At 43.2% G+C, this 21,570-nt stretch overlaps 1 protein-coding gene across 5 annotated transcripts in view; it reads right to left on the bottom strand.

Moving 5' to 3' along the window:
* The window catches only part of carmil3 (capping protein regulator and myosin 1 linker 3), a 71,795-nt gene that overhangs the window by 19,842 nt on the left and 30,383 nt on the right, over window positions 1–21,570 (bottom strand). For all 5 annotated transcript variants that reach the window (XM_084007665.1, XM_084007663.1, XM_084007664.1 and 2 more), the window contains exons 13-21: window positions 20,665–20,774; window positions 18,650–18,727; window positions 13,430–13,506; window positions 8,512–8,616; window positions 5,524–5,593; window positions 5,334–5,415; window positions 3,082–3,178; window positions 2,923–2,977; window positions 275–447 (exon numbers count right to left, since the gene is read on the bottom strand). In XM_084007665.1, coding sequence (XP_083863791.1) covers window positions 275–447; window positions 2,923–2,977; window positions 3,082–3,178; window positions 5,334–5,415; window positions 5,524–5,593; window positions 8,512–8,616; window positions 13,430–13,506; window positions 18,650–18,727; window positions 20,665–20,774 — 847 coding nt within the window. The remainder of the gene's footprint in view (window positions 1–274; window positions 448–2,922; window positions 2,978–3,081; window positions 3,179–5,333; window positions 5,416–5,523; window positions 5,594–8,511; window positions 8,617–13,429; window positions 13,507–18,649; window positions 18,728–20,664; window positions 20,775–21,570) is intronic.

The following is a 21,570-nucleotide window of genomic DNA, read 5'->3' as shown; positions in this document are numbered from 1 at the left end:
CCCAACTCTTCTGCGTTAGCATCTTATCTCTCCTACATGGTTCACTTTCCTCTCCCTCTATCTTTGAAGCACTGAACTCGCAGCTCTGCCTCTCAGCGACCTCACTATATCCTCTCCTCAAACCATACCCAACATATTCATTTTCACTCTGACGCTATTCTTTCATCTGTCTAACACATCTTCTTTTTCCCCCCTCTTCATTATCCTGCTTTGTAACAACGTTCTCTGATCTGCCATGAAATCCCTCCTAGGCTCCCTTTTAAATCACACACACCTGAGTGTTGTGTTGATCTGCAGGGCTTTGCTGAGCATCTTTGCCCCGGAGTCCTCCAGGAGGTTCCCGCTCAGGTCGACCTTGCGAAGGCAGGTGTTGGAGCCCAAAGCGTTGACCAGCACCGTCCCCCGCTGGCGAAGCCTCGAGTCGGCCAGAGAGAGGGACTGCAGGGCCTGGAGGAGGCAGGAAGAGAGAAATAGTAGAGTAGAGTATGGAGGGTGGATGATGACGTGGAAATAAGGACTTTAAAGGGTGAAATAAATGTGAGGATTTATTTTTCTAAATATCGGGTGGTGTTGAAGTTTTACAACCTGATTTTCATCCACATTCTTGTATTATTGGGTTTTTCTGAAATCAACCTACTTATGCAGATGTAATAATCAACTTCTTATTCTCACAAAACTTTTATGAGCATTACTTTTTCCATCAGGGACGTATCTACTATGAACTGTAGTGAACGGAGTCTTCTTGCACATTACAACGTTTGACCACAAGGGGAAATGAACCAACTTATTTAAAAACATTGGATCCGTTCCATTAAAACCCTTTTGAATTGCTAATGGCAACAAATAACACATTATGTGAAGTCCCTGCTCGGTTTAAATCAATAGTTTGAAAAGTTTGAATTAGTTTTAAAGATCCTCATTAGCTTCTGCCTGTCTTAGACAGTAGCTATTCTTCTTGGGGTCTCTTTAATTGTTACATAAAATGGATTACATATATCCGTTAGACTTGTAGTCAAGACCGCCTAAACCGAGACCAAGACACTACCAAGACCAGACAGTATCAAGACCAAGACACTACCAAGACCAAGACCAAGACAGACCAAGTCAAGACCAAGACCAGTTCAGCTCGAGACCGAGACCGAGACCGAGACCAAAAAAAAAAGTTGTTTTTGCCATTTTGCATGAGTTGTAGAACATAAGCACCATATTGGGTTCAGCTGCTTAGTATATGAGAAATGTATTATTTCAACTACAGGCACAATAATACAGTGACAGTACATGTCTTGTGTGTGAACTCACTATAAATGTTTTCATCAATTGACTAAAAATCTAATATGTGTAGCAATTGCATGACCACACCGTACTACACTATTTGAGGATTGACTCTTGAGTGCTGTTAAGGACTGACATGACTATAGTCCTAAAGTCATCTAACAAAATAACAAGCCCCCAACACCACCCTGCACCTTAAAAAAAAAGTCTAATGAATTGGAAATATGTCACCAATTTAAATTTTCCTTAATTTGTAGATAAAATGTTAATTCTAAATATTATTATATTATAATATCAGCATCACTGAAATGGCATAGGCCATTGCCCACTGGCAAACAATCTCTTTATGGTCTGTAAAACCGAACCTGATGACTGACGAATTCGCCGACATTTTGCGTCCTCCTTCATAGATCTTGACCGTGCTTCAGAGGCTTCAGAGGGGGGAGGGGGGAGGAGGAGGGAGGGGAAGCGTGAGAGGACAAGCGCCGCCGTCTGTGTCACAAAATGTATGTGATTGGTACTTGAAGGGGGCGTATAATGATAGCTGTATTTTAAAAAAAAACTGTCCTTGCCTGCCTGGATAGGTTACATTCCCTTCGAGACCGCGCTGCCAGTCCGAGACATTGCGAGACCGAGAGACCCGAGACCGAGACAAGACCGAGACCAAAGACTGTCGAGGCCGTGACAAGACCAAGACCACGAAAAAGCGGTCTTGAGACCGGTCTCGAGACCAAGACCGGTCTCGAGAACTACAAGTCTAATATCCGTAACATTCATCCTCACAGTACATCAAAAATACGACACAAACAAAAACATACATACTCACAACATAACAAAAAATCAACACAATACACCACACGACAAACAACACAAGCTAATACATTCAGTAGCTCAACTAAACATTTCATCACTTTCTGAAATCAAAAACCCCGGTAATGAATTCCAAGCCACAATTGCTCGATAATGCACTGTCCTCTGTATTAAACTAGCTCTACAGGGAGGCAGCTCTCATGTCTGTATGCTAAATATGAAGCTGGAGCTAGCAGCTGGTTAGCTCAGGCTAGAATAAAGAGTGGAAGGAAGGAGGAAGGGTTTTTGTGCAGCTCAAACAAACACAACATTAGTTAGCTAGAGATGCTGGTTGGTGGATTTGATCACCTTTGAGGCAGCAGCTTCCACTCTTTTCTCTAAGCTAACCGTCGAGTTAATGAGCAGGTCAATCTCTGACAAACTCTGTGTACTTCCCTAAAACTCTAAACCCCGTCTGTGATCGGTGAGTGTGCTTGCACACAGTCGTCCCACAGAAGAGCATCATTGTGAGCGATCACCATCAACAGTGGTAAATAATTGAGTACGCTACTTGTCATGCTGGATCTGCAGAGTGGAGAGAGCGCCGGGAGCATTCTGAATACACTGAAACCAAATGAATCTTCTGCCGAGCACATAGACACCATGAGGCCTGTGTGTGTGTGTGTGTGTGTGTGTGTGTGTGTGTGTGGCAGGTGGGAGACGGCACTTAAATGCACATGAACGCCGAAACGAGAATTTAAACGGCGACGAGTGCGTGTTTGTGCGTGGCGCCACAAATCTGCGTGGTGTGTGTGGGCGGTGCATCCGTGTACAATACGTTACATAATATTTCCAACTCACACACTCTTCCTCTTGCACCAAGTGAACCAGTTTCTGCAGAATTTCTTCCAGCACCCTGAGGAGGCGGAGGGGAAGAGGGGGGGAATAAAAAAACACATTCATCAGCAGCATCGTCTTCACAAAACCATCTGTAGTGTCGGCTGCCTGCGTGGACCGTACCTGCCCTTGATGTTGAAGTTCTTCCCCAGCATCAGGTGTTTGAGGGAGGGGTGCCTGGAGAACGCTGGGATGACGGCCAGCAAATCAGCATCCAAACCTGCACACAAAACAACACAACACAACGCATTGCGGGAGTATGAGTGCAACGCCAGCAACGCTACGCTCTCCGGAGGCTCGGTGAAAACTCGCTTCCAAGGAGATGTTTAATTACATCTTCCTCATACCAAAGAGAACGAGCATGAAACTTTAAGAGAGTTAAAGAGATACATCGGATGTTTTGAGGTGAGATAATTAGCAAGAGTCGGTGTATGGCAAGACAAGAGTAGAGGCACACGAGCAAAGCAATGTACTGCTGTGGACGGGGGGAAGCAAAACATAATCAACCACTGGAATAATCAGGTGGTCCGATCCCCAGCTCCTCCAGTGCTTATAGCATGCCTCAGTGGCAAAATACTGAACGTTAGATGAGATTAGATCCTGGTGGGCAGGAAGCACCTTGCATGGCAGCCTCTCTGTGTGTGTGAATGGGTAAATGTAGACTCGATGTAGTTCAAAGAGGCTTGAGTGGTTGGAAAGACTAGAAAAGCTCTATAGAAATACATTTAGAATATTTTCAGCCCTTTACCTTGACGTCCGACAGCTCAGTCTGTAGATAACTGAAGTGGTTCTACTACTCTCTTCAAAGACTCCTCTGAAAACACGGACTTTACCTTCCAGAACATGGAAGTCGCCGATCAATCGCTCCTTCGACCGGTGGCTTAGAGAGATGACTATAGCAGCTTTCCTGTCAGACAGCAATGTAATACGTTTTGCTGCTGCCCTCGTCCACAGCAGTACATTGATCTGCTCCCGTGTCTGTACTCCTGTCTGTTTTTTGTTGACCTCCATCTAATGTAGTAATACACCGACGGTGCATAAGCACCTCCGACAGCCCCACTTCAAAAAACCCAAACTATCCGTTTAATATTAGACAAACAGGATGAGATGTGAAACGTCGAATCAAACTAAAACAAGTCATTTCTTAACGACACAATATTTCTGGGCTGTCACGCCAGTGACTCATCAGATGCTCTGCCAGGTGCTTTGAAAGCTAGTTTTCTTTTTCATCTCAGGGTCCATTTTGGAACAAAATCTCCCTGCCCACTGAAATGCTGAAATACTCTTAATTATCCCCCCCCATACAGACTCACACCCACTCACATTTTCAATAGCTCAAGTGGAAACCATGGGGAGACATTTCAGCCACAGAGACTTAAATGCCTCATTCAGAGAGCGAAAAATATCTATGGTTAAATAAACTTTCATGGCTGTGAGTTTAGCTCCAAACTCCTGAAACACTTGTAGTATATTGAACATCATGATAGTATAGTAGTTGTACTACAAGTTTTTGTTCCTCAGTGTTTGGTGCTGTTGACTAAGCTTTAATGATCATGTATGTTTATTAATTAATTAAACATGTTCCTTGACACATACATACATACTGACTGAATTCTTGTTGTGGTTGTTAAAACGTTGGGATATTCATTTTTAAAATGACTTTTGAATATTAAAAGCTAGTGGGACTCTCATTTAGTGTCACGCTTTAACGAGGGTACTCCAACTACTTAATAATGCACGTCTATGACTTTGGGCCTGTGGCTCCGGGGTTAGAGCAGGACGCTTATTAATCACAAGGTTTCGATCCAGTGGATTTGCATGTCAAAGTTTCCTTGAGCTAAACCCCAAGTTACTTTCTGGCCCACTTCTCCTTAAGGCTGAGGATGGGTTAAATGCAGAGGTTGATGATTGTATGTGTCGATAAAGTTTAAAAGAACGGTCAAAATCTGTGCAGCAGAGGCTGATAAACGCTGATATATTGTCAGGAATGGGCCAAACTCCTACGATTCTAGAAATGCAACCCAGTAGCTTTCTTTTAGCTTGTGTAGCCAAGTTTTTGCAATAACGTATATAACATGATAACGTTGATGACATCACTCTGACATCATCATGTCAACGCTCCTCCTGGAACAGCAGAAGCAACGACTGTTCTCTGCGGAGAGCCACTTTAGTTTGTGGCATATAATGTGCAGATTATGTTGAGATTCACATTCGTGCATTTCAAATGGAAAACGGTGCATGCTGGCGTCCAAACCATCACGGAGGGGATCACAAGAGTTTGAAATACTTTAAATGTGGAATGTGTCCTCATCTGAAAATAAACAGCGGACCAGCTAAGTGCATCCTGCGCGGGCGTGTGCAGAAGCGTCTCTCACCATTATCAGAGATATCTAAAGTCCCCACACAGGCAACTCGAGGAAACAGCTCCTGAATCACCCCGGCGCCCGCTGACCTCAACTGTGGGAGGAAGACAGCGAGGAGTGAGACACGACGGGATGGCCACGGACATGCATCTCCAAAGAGGGCGAGGGGAATAAACCATCAGCACAGACTAACGGAGCATACCTCACAGCTGCTGATGTCCAGGTGTAAATCAGAGATATGAGGGTTATTGGACAGACCTAAGAACAGAGCCCTGAAGGAAACCACAGGCGGGGCAGCATGGGAAAAGAGAGACAGAGCGGGGGGGTGAAGCGGGGAGAAAGAGAGGAGGAGATTGGAGAGATTTATGGAAAGGCAGATAAGGAAAGAGAGGCGAGAACAGAATTATAGGTAGATAAGAAATGGAGAGAAAAAAAGCACAATTAATGGACAAAGGCATGTGGCAAATGACAAATATAGAAAATTAAACAACAGAGAAAGAAATATCAATCACACATAATTCCAACAGCTTCTTTATCCTCCCTCCAGCAACCTGAACAGATCATCCTGCCCCTCCCCCACCCACATTCTCCTCTGCACACCTCAAAGTTTGAGAGCTCATCTTAAAGGATTTACGCAAAAGTAGCTTAAAAAAAAAAAAGAGATCTACCTCCTCACAGGAAATCACCTTTAAAAAAGAAACCCAAAAATGTTCAATACTTATTCAGGGGAAGTGGCCAAACACACACACACACACATACACACACACCAAGCCCAGCTGGATACGAGAACAAAACTCCATTTGCACATCAAGGCTCTGCTGGAAGTTGATCTCATGCAACGAATCCACGTTTAAGAGTGATGCACCATGAGGAGGTAACGAGGAGAAGTGCTAAGTGGGGAGTCCACTCTGTCCATCTTGGCTCGGAGCCATCATGCAGCAAGCAATCATCTCTATTGTTGTTGGCAGTTTGCTTAGTTTACTCCGCTATTGATTTTGTTTTTTTTGGCTTTGAGCAGCTAACAGCGGGTTACGCACCAAAAAATAAAAAAAACTGTAAATGGAGTGACAATCCATCTATTCTCCGATGGGAAAAACTTTTTTTGTTTTGTTCAGCCGCTCTTTGAGCCGCTTCCTGAAGTCCTGCACAAAGACACGTCAGCACGGCGGACGCCAGCCAATAGGAGGGCATCAATCCATGTCCTCTTATTGAAGGCCAGTCTACCAACATAATAGAGAACGACTCCGCTGTGGAAACAGCGTTTGAACCCAAGTGTAAGCCTTGATGATTAAATCTCACCGATGGGTTGGATGAAAACTCCACTCCATATGGCATAAGCTATTTTAGAGTTCAACCCTGACACAATGAAACCTGGGAGGATTTTTACATCATCTGCTCTCTAGCGGTTTACTGAGGGTTAGATATACAATTGGAAAAGCCATCAGCGGTGATCCTTCCTGTGTGTCATTTAGACAATACTATAGAAAAAGAAGCACCTCACGGCCGCACAAGTGGACGCGTTTTTCACCCAGGTGGGAATTCATCCGTTAACGAATGACTAAACACCGTCAGCAGCACAAACGCTCGTTGCCACGGCGATGCAGCATCATTAAAAAACGGTCTGGGAACACGATTGAAAAGAGGTGGACGCTGTATAATAATGCGCTTCATATAAATGAGTTACATCGTGAAGCATCTACAGATAAACAGGTCTCCACATTTACGTGGGCATAGAGCTGCAACACGGGCTCTAACATTACAACGAGGAAACGCCTCCGTATCGGGTTCATTTACAGCATTTCATCTCTTAATGGGCTTATTATGCGTGTTTCATTTACACCCATGCGTTCATGGAATGCACGACAGAAATGATAATATTGTTTTCAGAGCAACGCATTAATTTCATTAATCATTTCAAGCCCCTGTATAATATTCCAATTAGGCTTTAAGCATCTTGTAAGACCTGCGTCTACACCTACTGGCTTCATCAACATCATTAAACATTATAATACAGCAACAAACTTTGTTCTGGCTTCAACAACAGTCTATTCATCTTTATCACGCAATAGCAGCGCACTATAACATCCTCTTGGCTGTTTTTCAGTGCAGTTTATTTTGCCAACTCTGCATCCCGTCCAGAGGTTGTCTGGATAAAGAGGAAGTCATTGTTTGCCAGTTGGCCGTCACAAAGGGGTGATTCACACGGGTCAAAGCTGATCACCGCCAACTGGAATATTCATGATTCACGAATGCAGCGGCAAATACAAACACGACCACAAGATGCAGATACCAAATATTATACTAGTTCAGCACAGAGAGTTACCACCATACCATTTTAATGACGCCACTTCCCTATGTGGCATATTGGATTGGTGCATTTCTAATGTCAGACACGAACATCTGATGTATATAGGAAGACATCATTAAATGTATTCCTTTCACATTTTATTACGTAAGCTTTCCATCACAACTCCCCGATTTATTCTGTACTGCAGGAATTCTTTAAACTTGAATATGTCCCTTGACCTCCTTGATTTTTGAGAGTTCTTTTGACGTGCTTCTTGGATTGATTTGTTTATTTTGCACCTTTTTATCTTTAGAGCTGGATTTTGTAAATAGCATATTCATCACTTATCACCTCCCAAGGTAGTTTGGGGGATTTTTTGCTGATGGACTTATATACAATACAAATGATGACACACGCAAAAGGGTCAAACTGAATGAGGTTACTGGAAGAATTACAGATGCTCCGTTATGTCCGTTTGTGGTTCAGACACTAGAAGTGATTTGCATTAAATACAGGGTTGTTTACATTCTTCCCTGTGACAGTATTCGCCTCATTTGTGCCTCCCGGCAAATTATTTGCATCGACTTTGCGTCCAATTGTGCTGGTCAAGGAATTAGCTTCTCGTTTGGTGTTCCTCGTTAGCGTTACTCCCTCAAGCAGAGGAGGCAAGGAAGAGACGAGAGGAGTCAAGGCAACAAGCATTTAACAAATTGAGACTCATTTCGGAGCCAGCATTTTTAAAGCCACACCAGTTAAATTATTATTATCTCCTTATGGTGCATTTTAGGAATTGAGACATCCTTCAACGTGGCGCGCCAAGATAGATTTCTGGGTCACTGGCAGGAGGACGAGGAGGCACAAAATAAATAATAGTAAATAAACAAGAAGAGCAGAGTGACTCACCTCAGTGAATCCGGAGGGACTTTCACCGAGGCCAGGCTGACGTGGGTCAGGCTGAACGCGGAGCTGAAGAACTGGCGGAAAGTCGGCAGAGAATCTCTCGCTTTCCTGGGAAAACAAAAAGGAACGTTTTTTTTTTTTTTTAAAGTGTGTGGAAGTGGGGAGGAAAGATCAGCAGTGGAGGCATGAAAGATAAGAGCACCGGTAATCAGGCAAGGTGGACAGAAAAATGAAAGGAGGTGCTGAAATGAGATCAGATAAGGAGACTGACCGAGACAAGACAGCAGATGACGGGAGGGAACGCTGATAGGAAGTGACGGGAACATTTTTTGCAGCAGACGAGCGGAGAAGTGACAAGAGGGGGTGACGGAACAATAGAGAGCGAGAGAAGGGTAAAGGAGACAGATGCTGGCGCTGACATTTGGGTCAGCATTATATCAAGCAGACGCACTGAAAAGGTGAAGTTGGTATTAATTACTGCCACCGGTTGGAAAAAGGTAACGCTGGCCAATTATCCAACCATCTGCCTGGCATATAAAGTGCATTAGCCTGCCATCAGAGGACTCTGGCACAGTGTGCATGTACAACATCCCTCTGAGCCATAAGAGGACCATTGTCTGCGTTCGCAGGAGCGATTCAGTACGCGGGTTCCGATCTGTGTTTAGAACTCAGCCAATCTGCCATTTCAGCCCTCAGTGCACACATAATATACCAGAGGGGTGGCAGAGGAGGAGGAGGGGAGGTCTGGATAGAGAGAGAGGGAGAAAGTGATGAGATAAAGGGAGGGGGGAATCATCTTGCAGAAAAATGAGGTTTATTTTTCAGGAAAACTACCTGCTCTCTCTCTTCTGGCAGCTATTTGTTTACTTTAGCAGCACAGAAGGCGGCGTTTTTATTTCTTCCCACCCCCGTCCTGATAAACAAGTATACTTTCAGAAATGAGCCACTTTGAAAACCGCATTAAATAGGACTCATCATTCCATAACGCACAATGCAGAAGTCGCTCTCTCCAGAAAAATCCAAGAACAGCGAAGAGAGACAGATTATAATTCTCTATAATTATTCTATTTTATGGAAACCCTTTCTCAAGGCGGACATTTTTACTCGTAACCATAGAAGCACTGGTGTATCCGATTTGGCTAACGAGGGTTTCGGTTCCATAAATGGAACGCGGCCATCAGCTCCAGCTGTGCGCTTCCCCGCTATAACATGTCAAACGGTCTGCAAAACGCAAAGCAACATGTTTTGCTTTGATTAGACTCGTTTCCTCGCACCACGCCGTCGATTAACAGCAGATGGCGGAGCGAATCGCTCTCCTTCTAAATAAAGACACACATCACAGAGTAATGGAGTGATAAAGGGAAACGGCCGTGCTGGCGGCTCGGCGACGACCGAACTTAGGCACGGTGATGCTTCCAGCTACACTCACGATGACGAAGGAAAACACGGACTATTAGCTAGCGTGTTTCACGGCATGTTCACTTTCTGCTTTTAGCATGTTAGTGTCTTAGCCGCCGTCGATTAGCACACGCAGGATGGCGTGTTGCGGGTTATTTGTCGTAAGAGGTGATGGAAAAAGTTCAGTTGAAAAGTGAAGCTGTTGTCATGGCGACACATGAGGAGCAGTCATGGGATGTTGGACAAAACTCAACAATAATTCTTGGGTCTGGACCGACAAGCAGACATGACTGTCCCTGACCACGCTGTGTGTGTCGTCTACTTCTCTATATGGAAGGATGGTTTGTACAGTATGTATTACCATGGATACAGTGACCTTTACCATTTTAAATCCTGCTGACACTCCAAGTACGCTCTCATCTATCAGCTGGATTTTCACTTCTGCACAGTTGCTGATTTATATACAAGAAGAAAAAACTTTCTTATGAAGTCAAATGTTGAAGCGTATTTGATTATATATAATATTTACAAGGCATTTGCCTTGCCTATACATTTCAAATATATGCTTCAGATCATTTGAGTTCTCTCTTGAGAACTGATGATTCAACTCTGTTCGGTTTTATTTGAAGTGACTCGTCAACTGGCTCTTCGACTTCCAACACTTCCACTGACGCCTGAACTCCTTTCAGCCAAACACCAACTAACACTTCAACCACTTTCTTCAGGCTTACACTTAAACTTCTGTGACACTTTAACTATTTTAAGAGTTTCTACTTTAACTGGCACATTATTTCCCATGCTTCTATTTACTCCGATACAAAGACACAACATGACTCGAGACTAGGGGTGGCTAAAAATACCGATACGGCAATATATCACGATACTTTGCCGCCCAATACAATATTGATTTTTCAACTCCAAAGAAAAAAAAAAAGATTCATGTTTAGACGCGTTGTGAATGCAGTACTTTATCATTTTTCATTGTTTTTCAATATTTATTCCAGTGAATTTCATGGTAATTAATAAAATGGAGAGGCTGTTTTGAATTAAATAGTTTTGACTCAATTTGTCCTCTGATCAATATCATCTGATGTACATATACAGGTACTTGTGTTTTCATCTTTATTTATATCACAATATTGTGGTACGTATCGTATCGTGAGGTTCTTGCCAATGCTCACCCCTACTCGAGACTAAAGTGAGACTTAGACATTTAAATGTAATTCGTGAGCACACCATTCTTTCCCAGAATTTAAAGCCCTACGTGGTACCATTTCTCATCATTAGCATCACTTCATTCATTTGATACAGAAAAACTTCCATTCAGACTGAGGATTTCCTTCAAAATAAAAAGTCACATCATTAAACTGACCTCTAATCTCCACGATGCAACACATCACCTGCTGCCTTCAGCAGCGTATTTGTAGGAAGTCTGCACCTCCGGCACGTCACAACCCAAAAAGCTGCTCTGCACTCTCCTCTCTGATTGCAGAGCCGACTTTCTTGTGTGCCCATGTGTTTGGCACAGCTGTTTAATTGGTATGAGAGCAGTAATGTGACTGGCTGAGAATATAATGAATAATCACTACACCCCACCGATTTCTATTCCGCTTCATCAAATTCCTTTGTGCATGTTGCGCCAGTGACTAGAAGCCCTTATTGTCCTTGTGCACATGAACCACTGATTTACACCGACTTATGATTGCACTGTTAAAGACCATCAGCATTTGATTAAGGGTTTTGTAACTTGACAATAATAGCAGCTACAATCACCCCTTTCATAATGCTCCGACATTCAACCCCGCACAGATAAAACCGTGTTAGCTCGGTTCAAAGATGTACATAGCGGGAGGAAAGGAATAAAAGACAACGTGAGATAAGGAAGGGAGAAGAAAAATTGAGTTAGAAAGGGTAAAAAATGGAAAAGGTCATAAGGGAGTGAGCAATGGAGGGAGGCAAAAAGAGAAACCAAGATGAAGACTTTAAGATAGCAGGGAGGGGAAACCAGGGTGCTACATTACAAGCTCCTGTCATTGTTATTGTGATAACCTCCCAGCGTGTAGGAACACCAGCTCTTCTTTGACACATTTGTAATGATTAGCATGCGGCCTGTCAGGTCTCCGCTGATACAGAAAGGCTTCCGTCGCATAAGCAGATACTGTCACCGCGTCTCTCACTAAACCTTCTCCAGGGAGCCGTATCAGCAACTTGTTACCACACATGCACATGTGTGTAACTATCTACATGAACTGCTCATTGATTATAGCAAGCGCCACATGTGTGTGTGTGTGTGTGTGTGTGTGTGTGTGTAACTCCAGTGAGCGTGTTGGGTGAAGGAGGCAGTCCGCTCCATATTCATGAGCTGCAGCCGTTTTTATCAGCTCGGTTCAGGTTTGTGGCTCCGTGTTGTCACCACAACACGGCAGCCGCCTGACCGGCAGCAGTGAGCCGGCAAGTATTTAATGGCAGAAGAGCCATGACCGGAAGAAGTGGGATGAACTATGAAGAGAGGGAGGCAGAGGAGGGGGGGGATGTGAGGAGGAAGAGCAGCCGTAAAGGCGATGAAAGTTTGAGGATATGGCGAGGGAAGAGGAGTGATGAGGGCGAGAGGAAGAGGAGAAGGTATACAAGCGGAAAATGAGGAGGAAGGAAGGAGGGGAGTAAAAGGAAGTAATGGTGATGATAGAGTGAAGGAGGGGGTAAGCGAGAGGAGAGGGATAAGAGAAGAAAACACAGCCGTGGAGAGGGGAAAGATAAAAGCGGACAGAGAAGATGGATGGAGCTCCGGCAAAGAGGAGGGTGGAATGCTGGGAAATTCAATCTGCCTGAGCTCCAGCAAGAATTCACATCATAAAAATAAAGAACGAAGGCGGGGAAAAAAGGTGAACAAGAGGTGCAGCCAGACGGAAGCAGAAAGTAAAAGATGGATTGAGAGATGCAACAAATATAAAAAGATCGAGAGAGGGAGGGAGGGAGAGAGAAATGCAAGCGTGGGAGCCTGGGGATTGGAACAATAATTCCCATCTAAAATTAGTCTCATTTTTCACCAACTTCTTCCTCTGTAATTCTGTAATGCAATATGCTGAGCAGGGGGAAGCTCCTGGGCTCCCGAGGGACACGACATGATGAGAGCCGGAGCCTTCTGCCTGCTAGCTAGGTAAACACAGACGCACACAAGCACCCACACATTCATAGCAACAACAAAAAAAAAAAAGACTTATGGGCATGCAAACAAGTGCTTGACAGATGGAAAACTTGTTAGCAAACAGACACGCGTGTACATTAAAAGACAGATGGGAACACATTCTGCACACACACACACACACACATGCAGTGAGCCAGAACAAATTAAGGGGGCGAGTAGAGCGCGCACGCTAATTCCATCAGTGAAGTCCAGAGCTAAACACTAATCTACCGCGAGAAAATAAATGAGGATGCTCCCTCTGGTCCATGCCTCCTGACTGGAATTCCTCCGGAGCGGTTTGGCTGAGTCAGAAGAAAGAAAAACATGCGTAGCGCCCACCTGTGAGAGAAGGAGTTCTTGGAGAGGTTCAGGTAGGAGAGGTCAGCACAGCAGCCTCGCAGCAAGGCCCCGAACAACTGGCAGAGAGAAACACACACGGAGAACAAGAGATAAATGGGTTGTGTAATGTTCACTACAGCAAAATGCGAGTGTGTTGTATAACAGTTATATTGGCTCTTGGAACACTGCATAAATGATTAAAGCTGACACAAATGCAATTTCAACACACACACACACACACACACACACACACACGCACGAAAAAGAAATGATGCTGCTGTTTTTCTTTCTTGGCAGAGGCATCGTCAATTAAAGTTCCCTAAATGTATCATGCTAGCATTATATATTGCATTAAATAATAGAATGTCGTAGCAGCCTGACTCTGCAGATTGGTGCAGGGAGAAGGGGGGAGGAAAAAAAACAAAACATGGACCAGAACAAATGACATGTAGCTGAGGGTCAAACCGGGACAAAGCATTTTCTGCAATTTGTTTAAGGATTTACTTGATCCTCGTTTGTGCCATATGGTTATGAAGCAGCCAAGGAACATGGAATCATCTGAAATCAATGTAATATTCTCTGATATATGTCTTTCTGCAGGTGAAAACAAACATGCACATACGTCTGCTGGCTCATTAGTCGCCGACGGGCTTAACTAAGACGCTACATTATTATTACTGTGTGCACTTGAGCAAGGCACTCAACCTTAAAACGTTCTTTTGTCCCGAGACACTAAATTATGGCGTCTCAGTGGGAAACACACTCATAAGGGCATCTGGCTCAGGTGGTCATTGACGGGATGTTTACACTTTGGGATCAGCTTGTATGCAGCGGTCAAGAGTAGCATCTAAGTACTTAAACTCGTTTTAGGGGTTTAGGGGTATATATTTTTTTTTTTCCGCACACAAAAGTCTTCTGGTTAAAAGAGTGACATAAACGATGTAATTCGACTGTATCCTAGGAAGGTGATCGCCCTCACGTTGACACCAGTAATGGCTGCAAGAAGATGTGGATCTATTGGTTTGTCGAGCATCTCCATTGGGACCTTAAAAACGGAGGACGTGTTATCTGAATGTATCAGAATGTATGAGCTAGTGTTGCAGATTCATTCCAAACCACCGACAACATCCATCTTTGAGATCCGGACATTAGACAGATGAAGTCCGTGGGCTGCCTTGAATTGAATCTGAACCACCCAGATTCATATTAAGCTTTAAAAAAAGGTATGATAAACTACATTAAAGATCAAACAGGTGTGTACTTAAAGTAAATATTCCTGATTTTACTTCTCTGTTTCTGCACCGACTGAACAACGTGTGAAACTATTCAGATGAAGGCGTGTTGGTCGTGAACCCAAATACTGGAGAGATTTTGATCTGATGATGGCGCTATGGGAAAAGTTAAGGGTTCACCAAAGTGATGGCAGTTCACCCTGAGGGGGACATGAACGCATCTACCACGTTTCATGCCAATGAACCTGGTAGTCGTTGGGAGACGTTTCCATCTCAGATGCACAAATGTCAACCTCATGGTGGCGCTAGAGGAAAGGAAAAACAGCCCAACACTGCCACCTACAGCATTGAGCCGTGCCATAGATGAGTTTCAATGTTTGCATTAAAAAAAAATAAAAAATAAAAAATCTATACTCTTAATGGGAAATGTCGAAATGAAAAACAGACATATTAAAAAAAAAAAAAAAAACATGTATCTGGATTTATTTAGGCTGTAATAGAAAGAAATTACATTTTTTCCCATATTCTTGCCCATTTTGGGATTAATGCCTGCGAGCTCCAGCAGCTGAATGAAATATAGCAGCCACAGCGTTTCTACCAATCTTTTCAAGTGTGTGTGGAAAGGGCTCATCTGTCAGCGAAGGTCTACGGATTCCCGTTAGTGCGACCGAATGGGCAATAAGAAGACTAATTGTATTACACTGAATCAGAATCAAGCTGAAACCGTACCGGCAAAAAAAAAAGAAAGAAGAATTACTTACATTCTTCAATTTGTTATGTTGAATATCCATCAAATGTCAACTTGCACATTAAATATGGTGGGAAAAAATGGAAAACTTCTAGAGGAAATTAATTGTGCCGTGTCGCCTAAACTTTCCCTGCTTATACGATAACGTGACATCATGAAGCCGTGCGGCTATTCATCTGCCATCCATCAAAGTGCATATCCAATCAAGGTCTCATCTTGTGAAGATATGGCTCACTTTCAAACTGGGTTCTGGACTCGAAATGAATCCGACTGTGACCCAATTAATCTTGATTTAAAGATGAGATGTGTGTGTTTGTCGGACGGGAGGGAGGGAGCTCTCGGCAAATGCGATCGACATCCAAACCCCGAGCATCTCGTTGCCTGCGAGAGGTTAAACTATCGGACAAATCCATTTTTCCCTGGCAGCGTGATCCATCACGCAAATTGACTAATCGACCGTTGTCGGTACATCAACGCAGATTAAAAACGGGAGCTTATTAATAATTCAATCCAACAGGCTAACACTTAAAAAAAGAGAGAGACAAATTCGCCCTCAGACAGTTCCTATCTAAAAGGATAAATGACAATAAACAAAACAGGACGTGAAGCAGCTATCACACAGAGCACTCTTTTAGTCTCAAGGGGATTTTAAAAGAGGAACAGGGGGAGACAAAGTTTGAGAACTTGCAAATAAAGCAGAACAGATGCAATGACTTCCACTCAAGCACATAATTCAATACAGAATTGATGGCCCACATTTAAAGGGAGGGAGGAGGACTGGTTTCCTCCTGAAACTGATGCCTGCTTGACAAGCTGCATCTCCCTGGGGTTTAAAGCTGCTCGAGTGAAGGACAGCGAGGAAAGTAAGCAGACGCACTTGCGGTAAACTGCAAAGCATTGTGGTACAGAAAACCAGGGGTGGAAGTATGGGAAGTATTCTGATCCTGAACTTAAGGTGGAAGGCAGCGATTCTGGAGCGATTGTTTGATATTTGAACCGATACCCAAACAGCTGCCCCTGCCCTGTGGACGAGCAACGCCGCCGGCTGCTGATTGGCTGGTATAGCATTATACGAACTGTATATCATAAGCGGATGTAGTTACTGTCAACAAGACATTTTTAGGTGACCAAAATGTTACAATTAACTTTCATGAATTGAAAAGCGTTAAAAGTTCGAAGAAGGAAATACAGACAACTCCCAGACGAGGCACCGACCTGTCAATAAAAGGTAGCCCTGCTTTAAGGCATGTTTGACTCTAAATGGACCATAATGTACTAAATGAACATCATGCTGGATTGAAGAAGACTTGAAACTAGAGATTGAGACCATAAACTCATGTTAACAATGTTCACTGAGATAATACATCACGTGAGAAGTAGGGTCATTTTCTCAGACTTATTTTTGCAACCAGACTTGCCGTCCCCTGCTGGCTATTAGAATAGTAAGTTTTGGTGTTGTTCGTGTATGAACACTAGTTGGGGTTTTTCCCAGCGAACACACATAACGGGCAGCTAGCGGCCCATGAGGAGCTATTAGCTGAATTTCAGACCAAAAGTGTAAAAAACAACAACACTCCATTACAAGTAAGAGTTCTGCAACAGTAGTAACACTATTATCAACAAAATGTACAAAAGACAAAGTACTCATTATATAGAATGGCTCCTTGTAGTGTTAGGTACACATTATAATATTATTATCACTGTTGCATTAATGGTGGAGCTGCATTTTTTGTCAGGGTGGAGATTATTTGAGCTACTTTATGAAATAACAGGCATTTTGAAGATCATTGATTTAAAATATTATTTATGATGTGCTTTTCTTGGAACTAGCCTGTCAGTGTATTGACATTCTATAAATACCTCTTTATACGGTAGTTTTCATCGTTTTGTGCACTGGATTAAAATGTGCTCGACATCTACAGCTGCATTAGAGCTGCACCAATCCACTGCTTATGCAAATGGAAGACTTCCTACTTTTATTGTGAATAATTCACAAGAAACACAATGCATTAGTCATTGAGGTGAGTACTGAGAGTGATAGTTGCATCTACAACAGAAAACAGCCGTCATTTAAGGTATTATGTTCACGAAATGTTCTAGAAATCTGTGTCTGTAACTTGAAACAAGAAAGAAGCGGTTGCAGCACTGGAATTAGGAAAAAAATGATTGATTACATTTTTTAAAAAGGCTGAAATTATCCTATAATGTACTTTTAAATTTGTTTTCCAGAATCAGACTTGATAAAAGGGAACAATGTATCAAAATGTCCCTCTGAAATAAAGTACAAATACCTCAAACAAGTACAGTATTTGAGTAAATGTCTTACGGTTACATCGCACCACTGGGAGGAACACCGTACTGAATCAGCAAAAGCATTAAATCAAGTAAGCAGCGAGTGTGGGTCTAAAACACGCAGACCAGCATATATATGCTTGATTTGTAATCTGATGAGGCATCGTGGCGATAGAAAGTGTGTGTTCAGACACCAGCCTCCATGTCAGCAAGCAGCGTCCTGCTGAGGTGTCACCGAGCAACGGCACAGCTCAGAGTAGATCCGACCTCCCAGCAGTGAAATAGGATATTTATGCCTGTTCCGTCCAACCTTGCATGTCTTTACTGCACGTGGTGCAACACGGCGATGACACAGCAGCAGCGACGGGGACATGAACAATAGATGTGCCGGCACTTTACACAAACCTCTACATCCTCCGGAGGGACCCGGAAGCTAAAAACAACCCCAAGAAGTTCCTGCAGCAACCAGCAGGGGCAGACACACTCAAGCGTGGTCACTTGAACCCGTTCAGAGAGAATGCTCCGTCATCGTTTCAGTCCTATCTGCTAATGTGGCGACGGTGACACAGTTCTGTCACACCAGCGGAGACGCCACATTTAAACCCAGTAACAACAGACAAAGCCATCCTCCTAAAGTGGAAAAGACGTGAACACACACATGAATCAAAAAAAGCCCCGGTGTGCTGTTCACACAATGTATCGTTTGTATAATTCATAAGAAGGGTGTATATTTCAACTGTAGAGCGCTCTAAGAGCTTTTACCATCGCTCAAAGCACAGAGGAGATGGCAGAAGGACTGTATACTGAGGTAACATTGTTTTTGTGCGGTGGGCAATTCATATTCAGAACGGCACCCGCCTCTGTTTCTTGGCCCGAATCCCATCCTAGATATGAGATCAGACAGCGATGGGCGGGATAGGGACTGTAACGGAGACAATGAGTACCAACCGAGTCCACGGTGCAGTCGGTCCCGGACAGGTCCAAGTGGACCAGGCAGTTGGGCTGGGCCAGGAACAGGTACAGGTTCTGCACGGGAAGAACGAGAGAATGAACATGAAAAGATGTATATGTATATATTATATTCAGCAACCTTTTGGGATTTAAAAACGTTGAATCAAAGAAGATTTAATGTGGCTTTTTATGACATTATTGAACAGAAAAATACCCTTTCATGTCAAAATGAAAAACAGATCTTTACAAAGTGATCTAAATGAATCCCTGATGCTGTAGCGAATGTGAATTTACATTTCTATGAAAGTAATGACATCACCCTAAACAAAATGAACCAAAAAAAACAACCTTTTTGTTGTTGTGGTTATATAAACGTAATTTATGCTGTTATCTGCTAGACTGCCTGATAATGCAAGTGTGTGCTGCCTTTGGGTGCAGTAAGCCGGAGAGCAAGCATTTTACCTCCGTGAATTATTTTTTTCTTTCAAAAGGGTAAACGCCATCAACAAATTTATATTAGATACTAAAATGTTGTGAATTTTGGACATTTTTGCATCCAACTTTTTTTCAATAAATTTTGAGTTTTGCCCTGAAGTTTTGGATCACACGAGTCAGAAACAGAGATGCAATGATCTGGCTGTGGGTATTGGCTGATACCAAGCACTGATCCGATATCAGTTTTAAATTAATAAGCTGTATGCCACATTGTGAGCGACTGGCATCATCCTTTAACCTGTGAAGCAATATCAGGCTGGACTTAACGTTGATTTCCCAACTTTGTAGAACAATATGGGAATTATACATATAAAGATGTACTGAATTATTATTTATTAAAATAATGGTATTGGATACCAGACCACTGATACCCAATCCAGCTGTTTGAGTTTGTATCGGACCGATACAGCATCGCCACCACCGGAATCTAATCCTACAGATAACATAACACTAAGGCCGGAGCGCTGGGGAGTCTGAAAAGTTCAGAGATTTCCTCTGAAAACTCCAGAACTTCGAGTGGCTGCACAAAAAAGTTGAAGTGCTATAAATAACACTTTAAGGACAACCTTAGTCTTTATCTGTGACTTTGTAGAAATACCGGGTTTAAACAGAATGAATAGACATCCAATAAAAAAGAAAAAAAAAAAAGCTGCACAGCATTCGAATGTCAACTTTATGAATGAAGCTTCAAGGCTTTGAAATATTCAGTGCACCCCTATGAATTACAGATATAAAAGCATAAAAATTCAGCCCCTGAAAATCCCGTGGAGTAAAGCCGAATCAATCATTAAGAAATGGCAGGAGTGCGGCACAGCTGTGAGTGTGCCTTGAGTCTCCCGTCCTCAAAAAGGGAGTTTTGAGTGTGTACGGAGGAGACCGGCAAGGGAGGCCATGGAAGAGACCTCTGACAACTTTGAAGGAGCTCCAAGCTTCAGAGGCACAGATTGCAGTGAGCCAGGTGATTTGCCTGTCACGGCTTTATGGGATGGCGGCAAAGAGAAAGACACGTTTGTCAGAAGGCATGTGAGTGTCTGGAAGAAGGGATCCGCGGTCGGATAAGAGCTTTTTTTTTTTTTCTATACCCATCATAGCATCATAAACATCCTGCAGCATCCCCAGCGTGAAGCATGGTGGTGGGGGAATACTACTCTGCAGTGGGTCTGATGCAGTCTGTAAAATAACCCTTTCTATCCGGTGAAACAAGCGTGAAGCTGCACAGGTGAAAGAAAAACAACGATGTGAATGTCCTTGAGAGTCCACGTCTCCATCCGATCCTTGAAAGTGCCATTCAACATTCTTTGCAAGGAAGAATGGAGACAAATATATTGTGCAACCGCGTATTTTCTATAATCTGTTTCCATTTCGACATGTCTTTTTCTGTTTCCCGTGAATAAATGATGTAAAACAGTTCTCAGGTTTCCATTTGTCCTGCCCAAAGTAACTGAATGTGTGTGCATTGAAAACAGGTGGATGAAAACAAACTCCAGCGTCTCCTTTGTGTTGTTTGCGTTGCTCACCGTGGCGTCCTCTCCCGATAGAACGCCGGGGTTTTTGCTGAGATCGAGATGCAGCAGAGAATTGGAGTAGTCGTCACTCGAACACAACGCCTGGGACAGAGTAACCACACCTAGTGGGAGGAGAAGGGATGGAGAGTTTGGATAAACAAGTTTTATGCATCCTTGAGTCATTCAATTATCTTATAATCATCTTTTTTTCTTCCAGTGGGCCAATTAAATGCTCTGGACATTACTTATTAGCAACTAATGAATACAAAAACTACATAATGAAAGATGATGAGCAAGCTATGTGGCAACAAAAAATAATTGAGCAGAGACTAGTGAGCTCCTATGGCAGGCTAGTATCAAAAGAGCTTTTGGAGGAAGCCAGTCCCACATATCCCACGATCCAAGTGGACCCTGAATGCCAGAACAAAAGAAAATCACTCTCTCAAATCAGATCACTACACAATTACACCCACGGGCCCGATGGAACCCCTCATTAAAATCCTTTACCCTGCGAGACTGATGCAAAGCACAGCGCGGCTTCGGCAAGTTGAGGATTAAGTAGAGACCCAATAACAACACGGGAGAAATATCGAGCAGCGGCAACACATTTAAAAAAAAAATAAAAACTCTGCAACCATTTTTTTTTAATCTGTGTGCGATTCACTCTGCGATCTATCATCGATTATAACCAGCAAGTTGCAGGAAGTAGATTTTTCCTGTTCTCAAGCATTCGGGGGGGTTGGGGGTGGATCCAAGCTACTGGAAGTGCTGCACCCGAAAGCTGGCAGGGCGTTAAGCTCTTCATCCCTAATTTGTAGCGATTAGGAGCGAAATGAGGGGAAGAGGAGACAGGGTGTCTAATCCCCCACTTCATCTATCTATCAGACTTTTAGAAGCCATCCGCTCTCTGTGTGACAA

Source organism: Eutrigla gurnardus (assembly GCF_963514095.1).
Source record: "Eutrigla gurnardus genome assembly, chromosome: 4".
Lineage (NCBI taxonomy): Eukaryota > Metazoa > Chordata > Actinopteri > Perciformes > Triglidae > Eutrigla > Eutrigla gurnardus.
The sequence above is the reverse complement of the archived record's forward strand: the minus strand, read 5'-3'. Positions and strand labels throughout refer to the sequence as shown.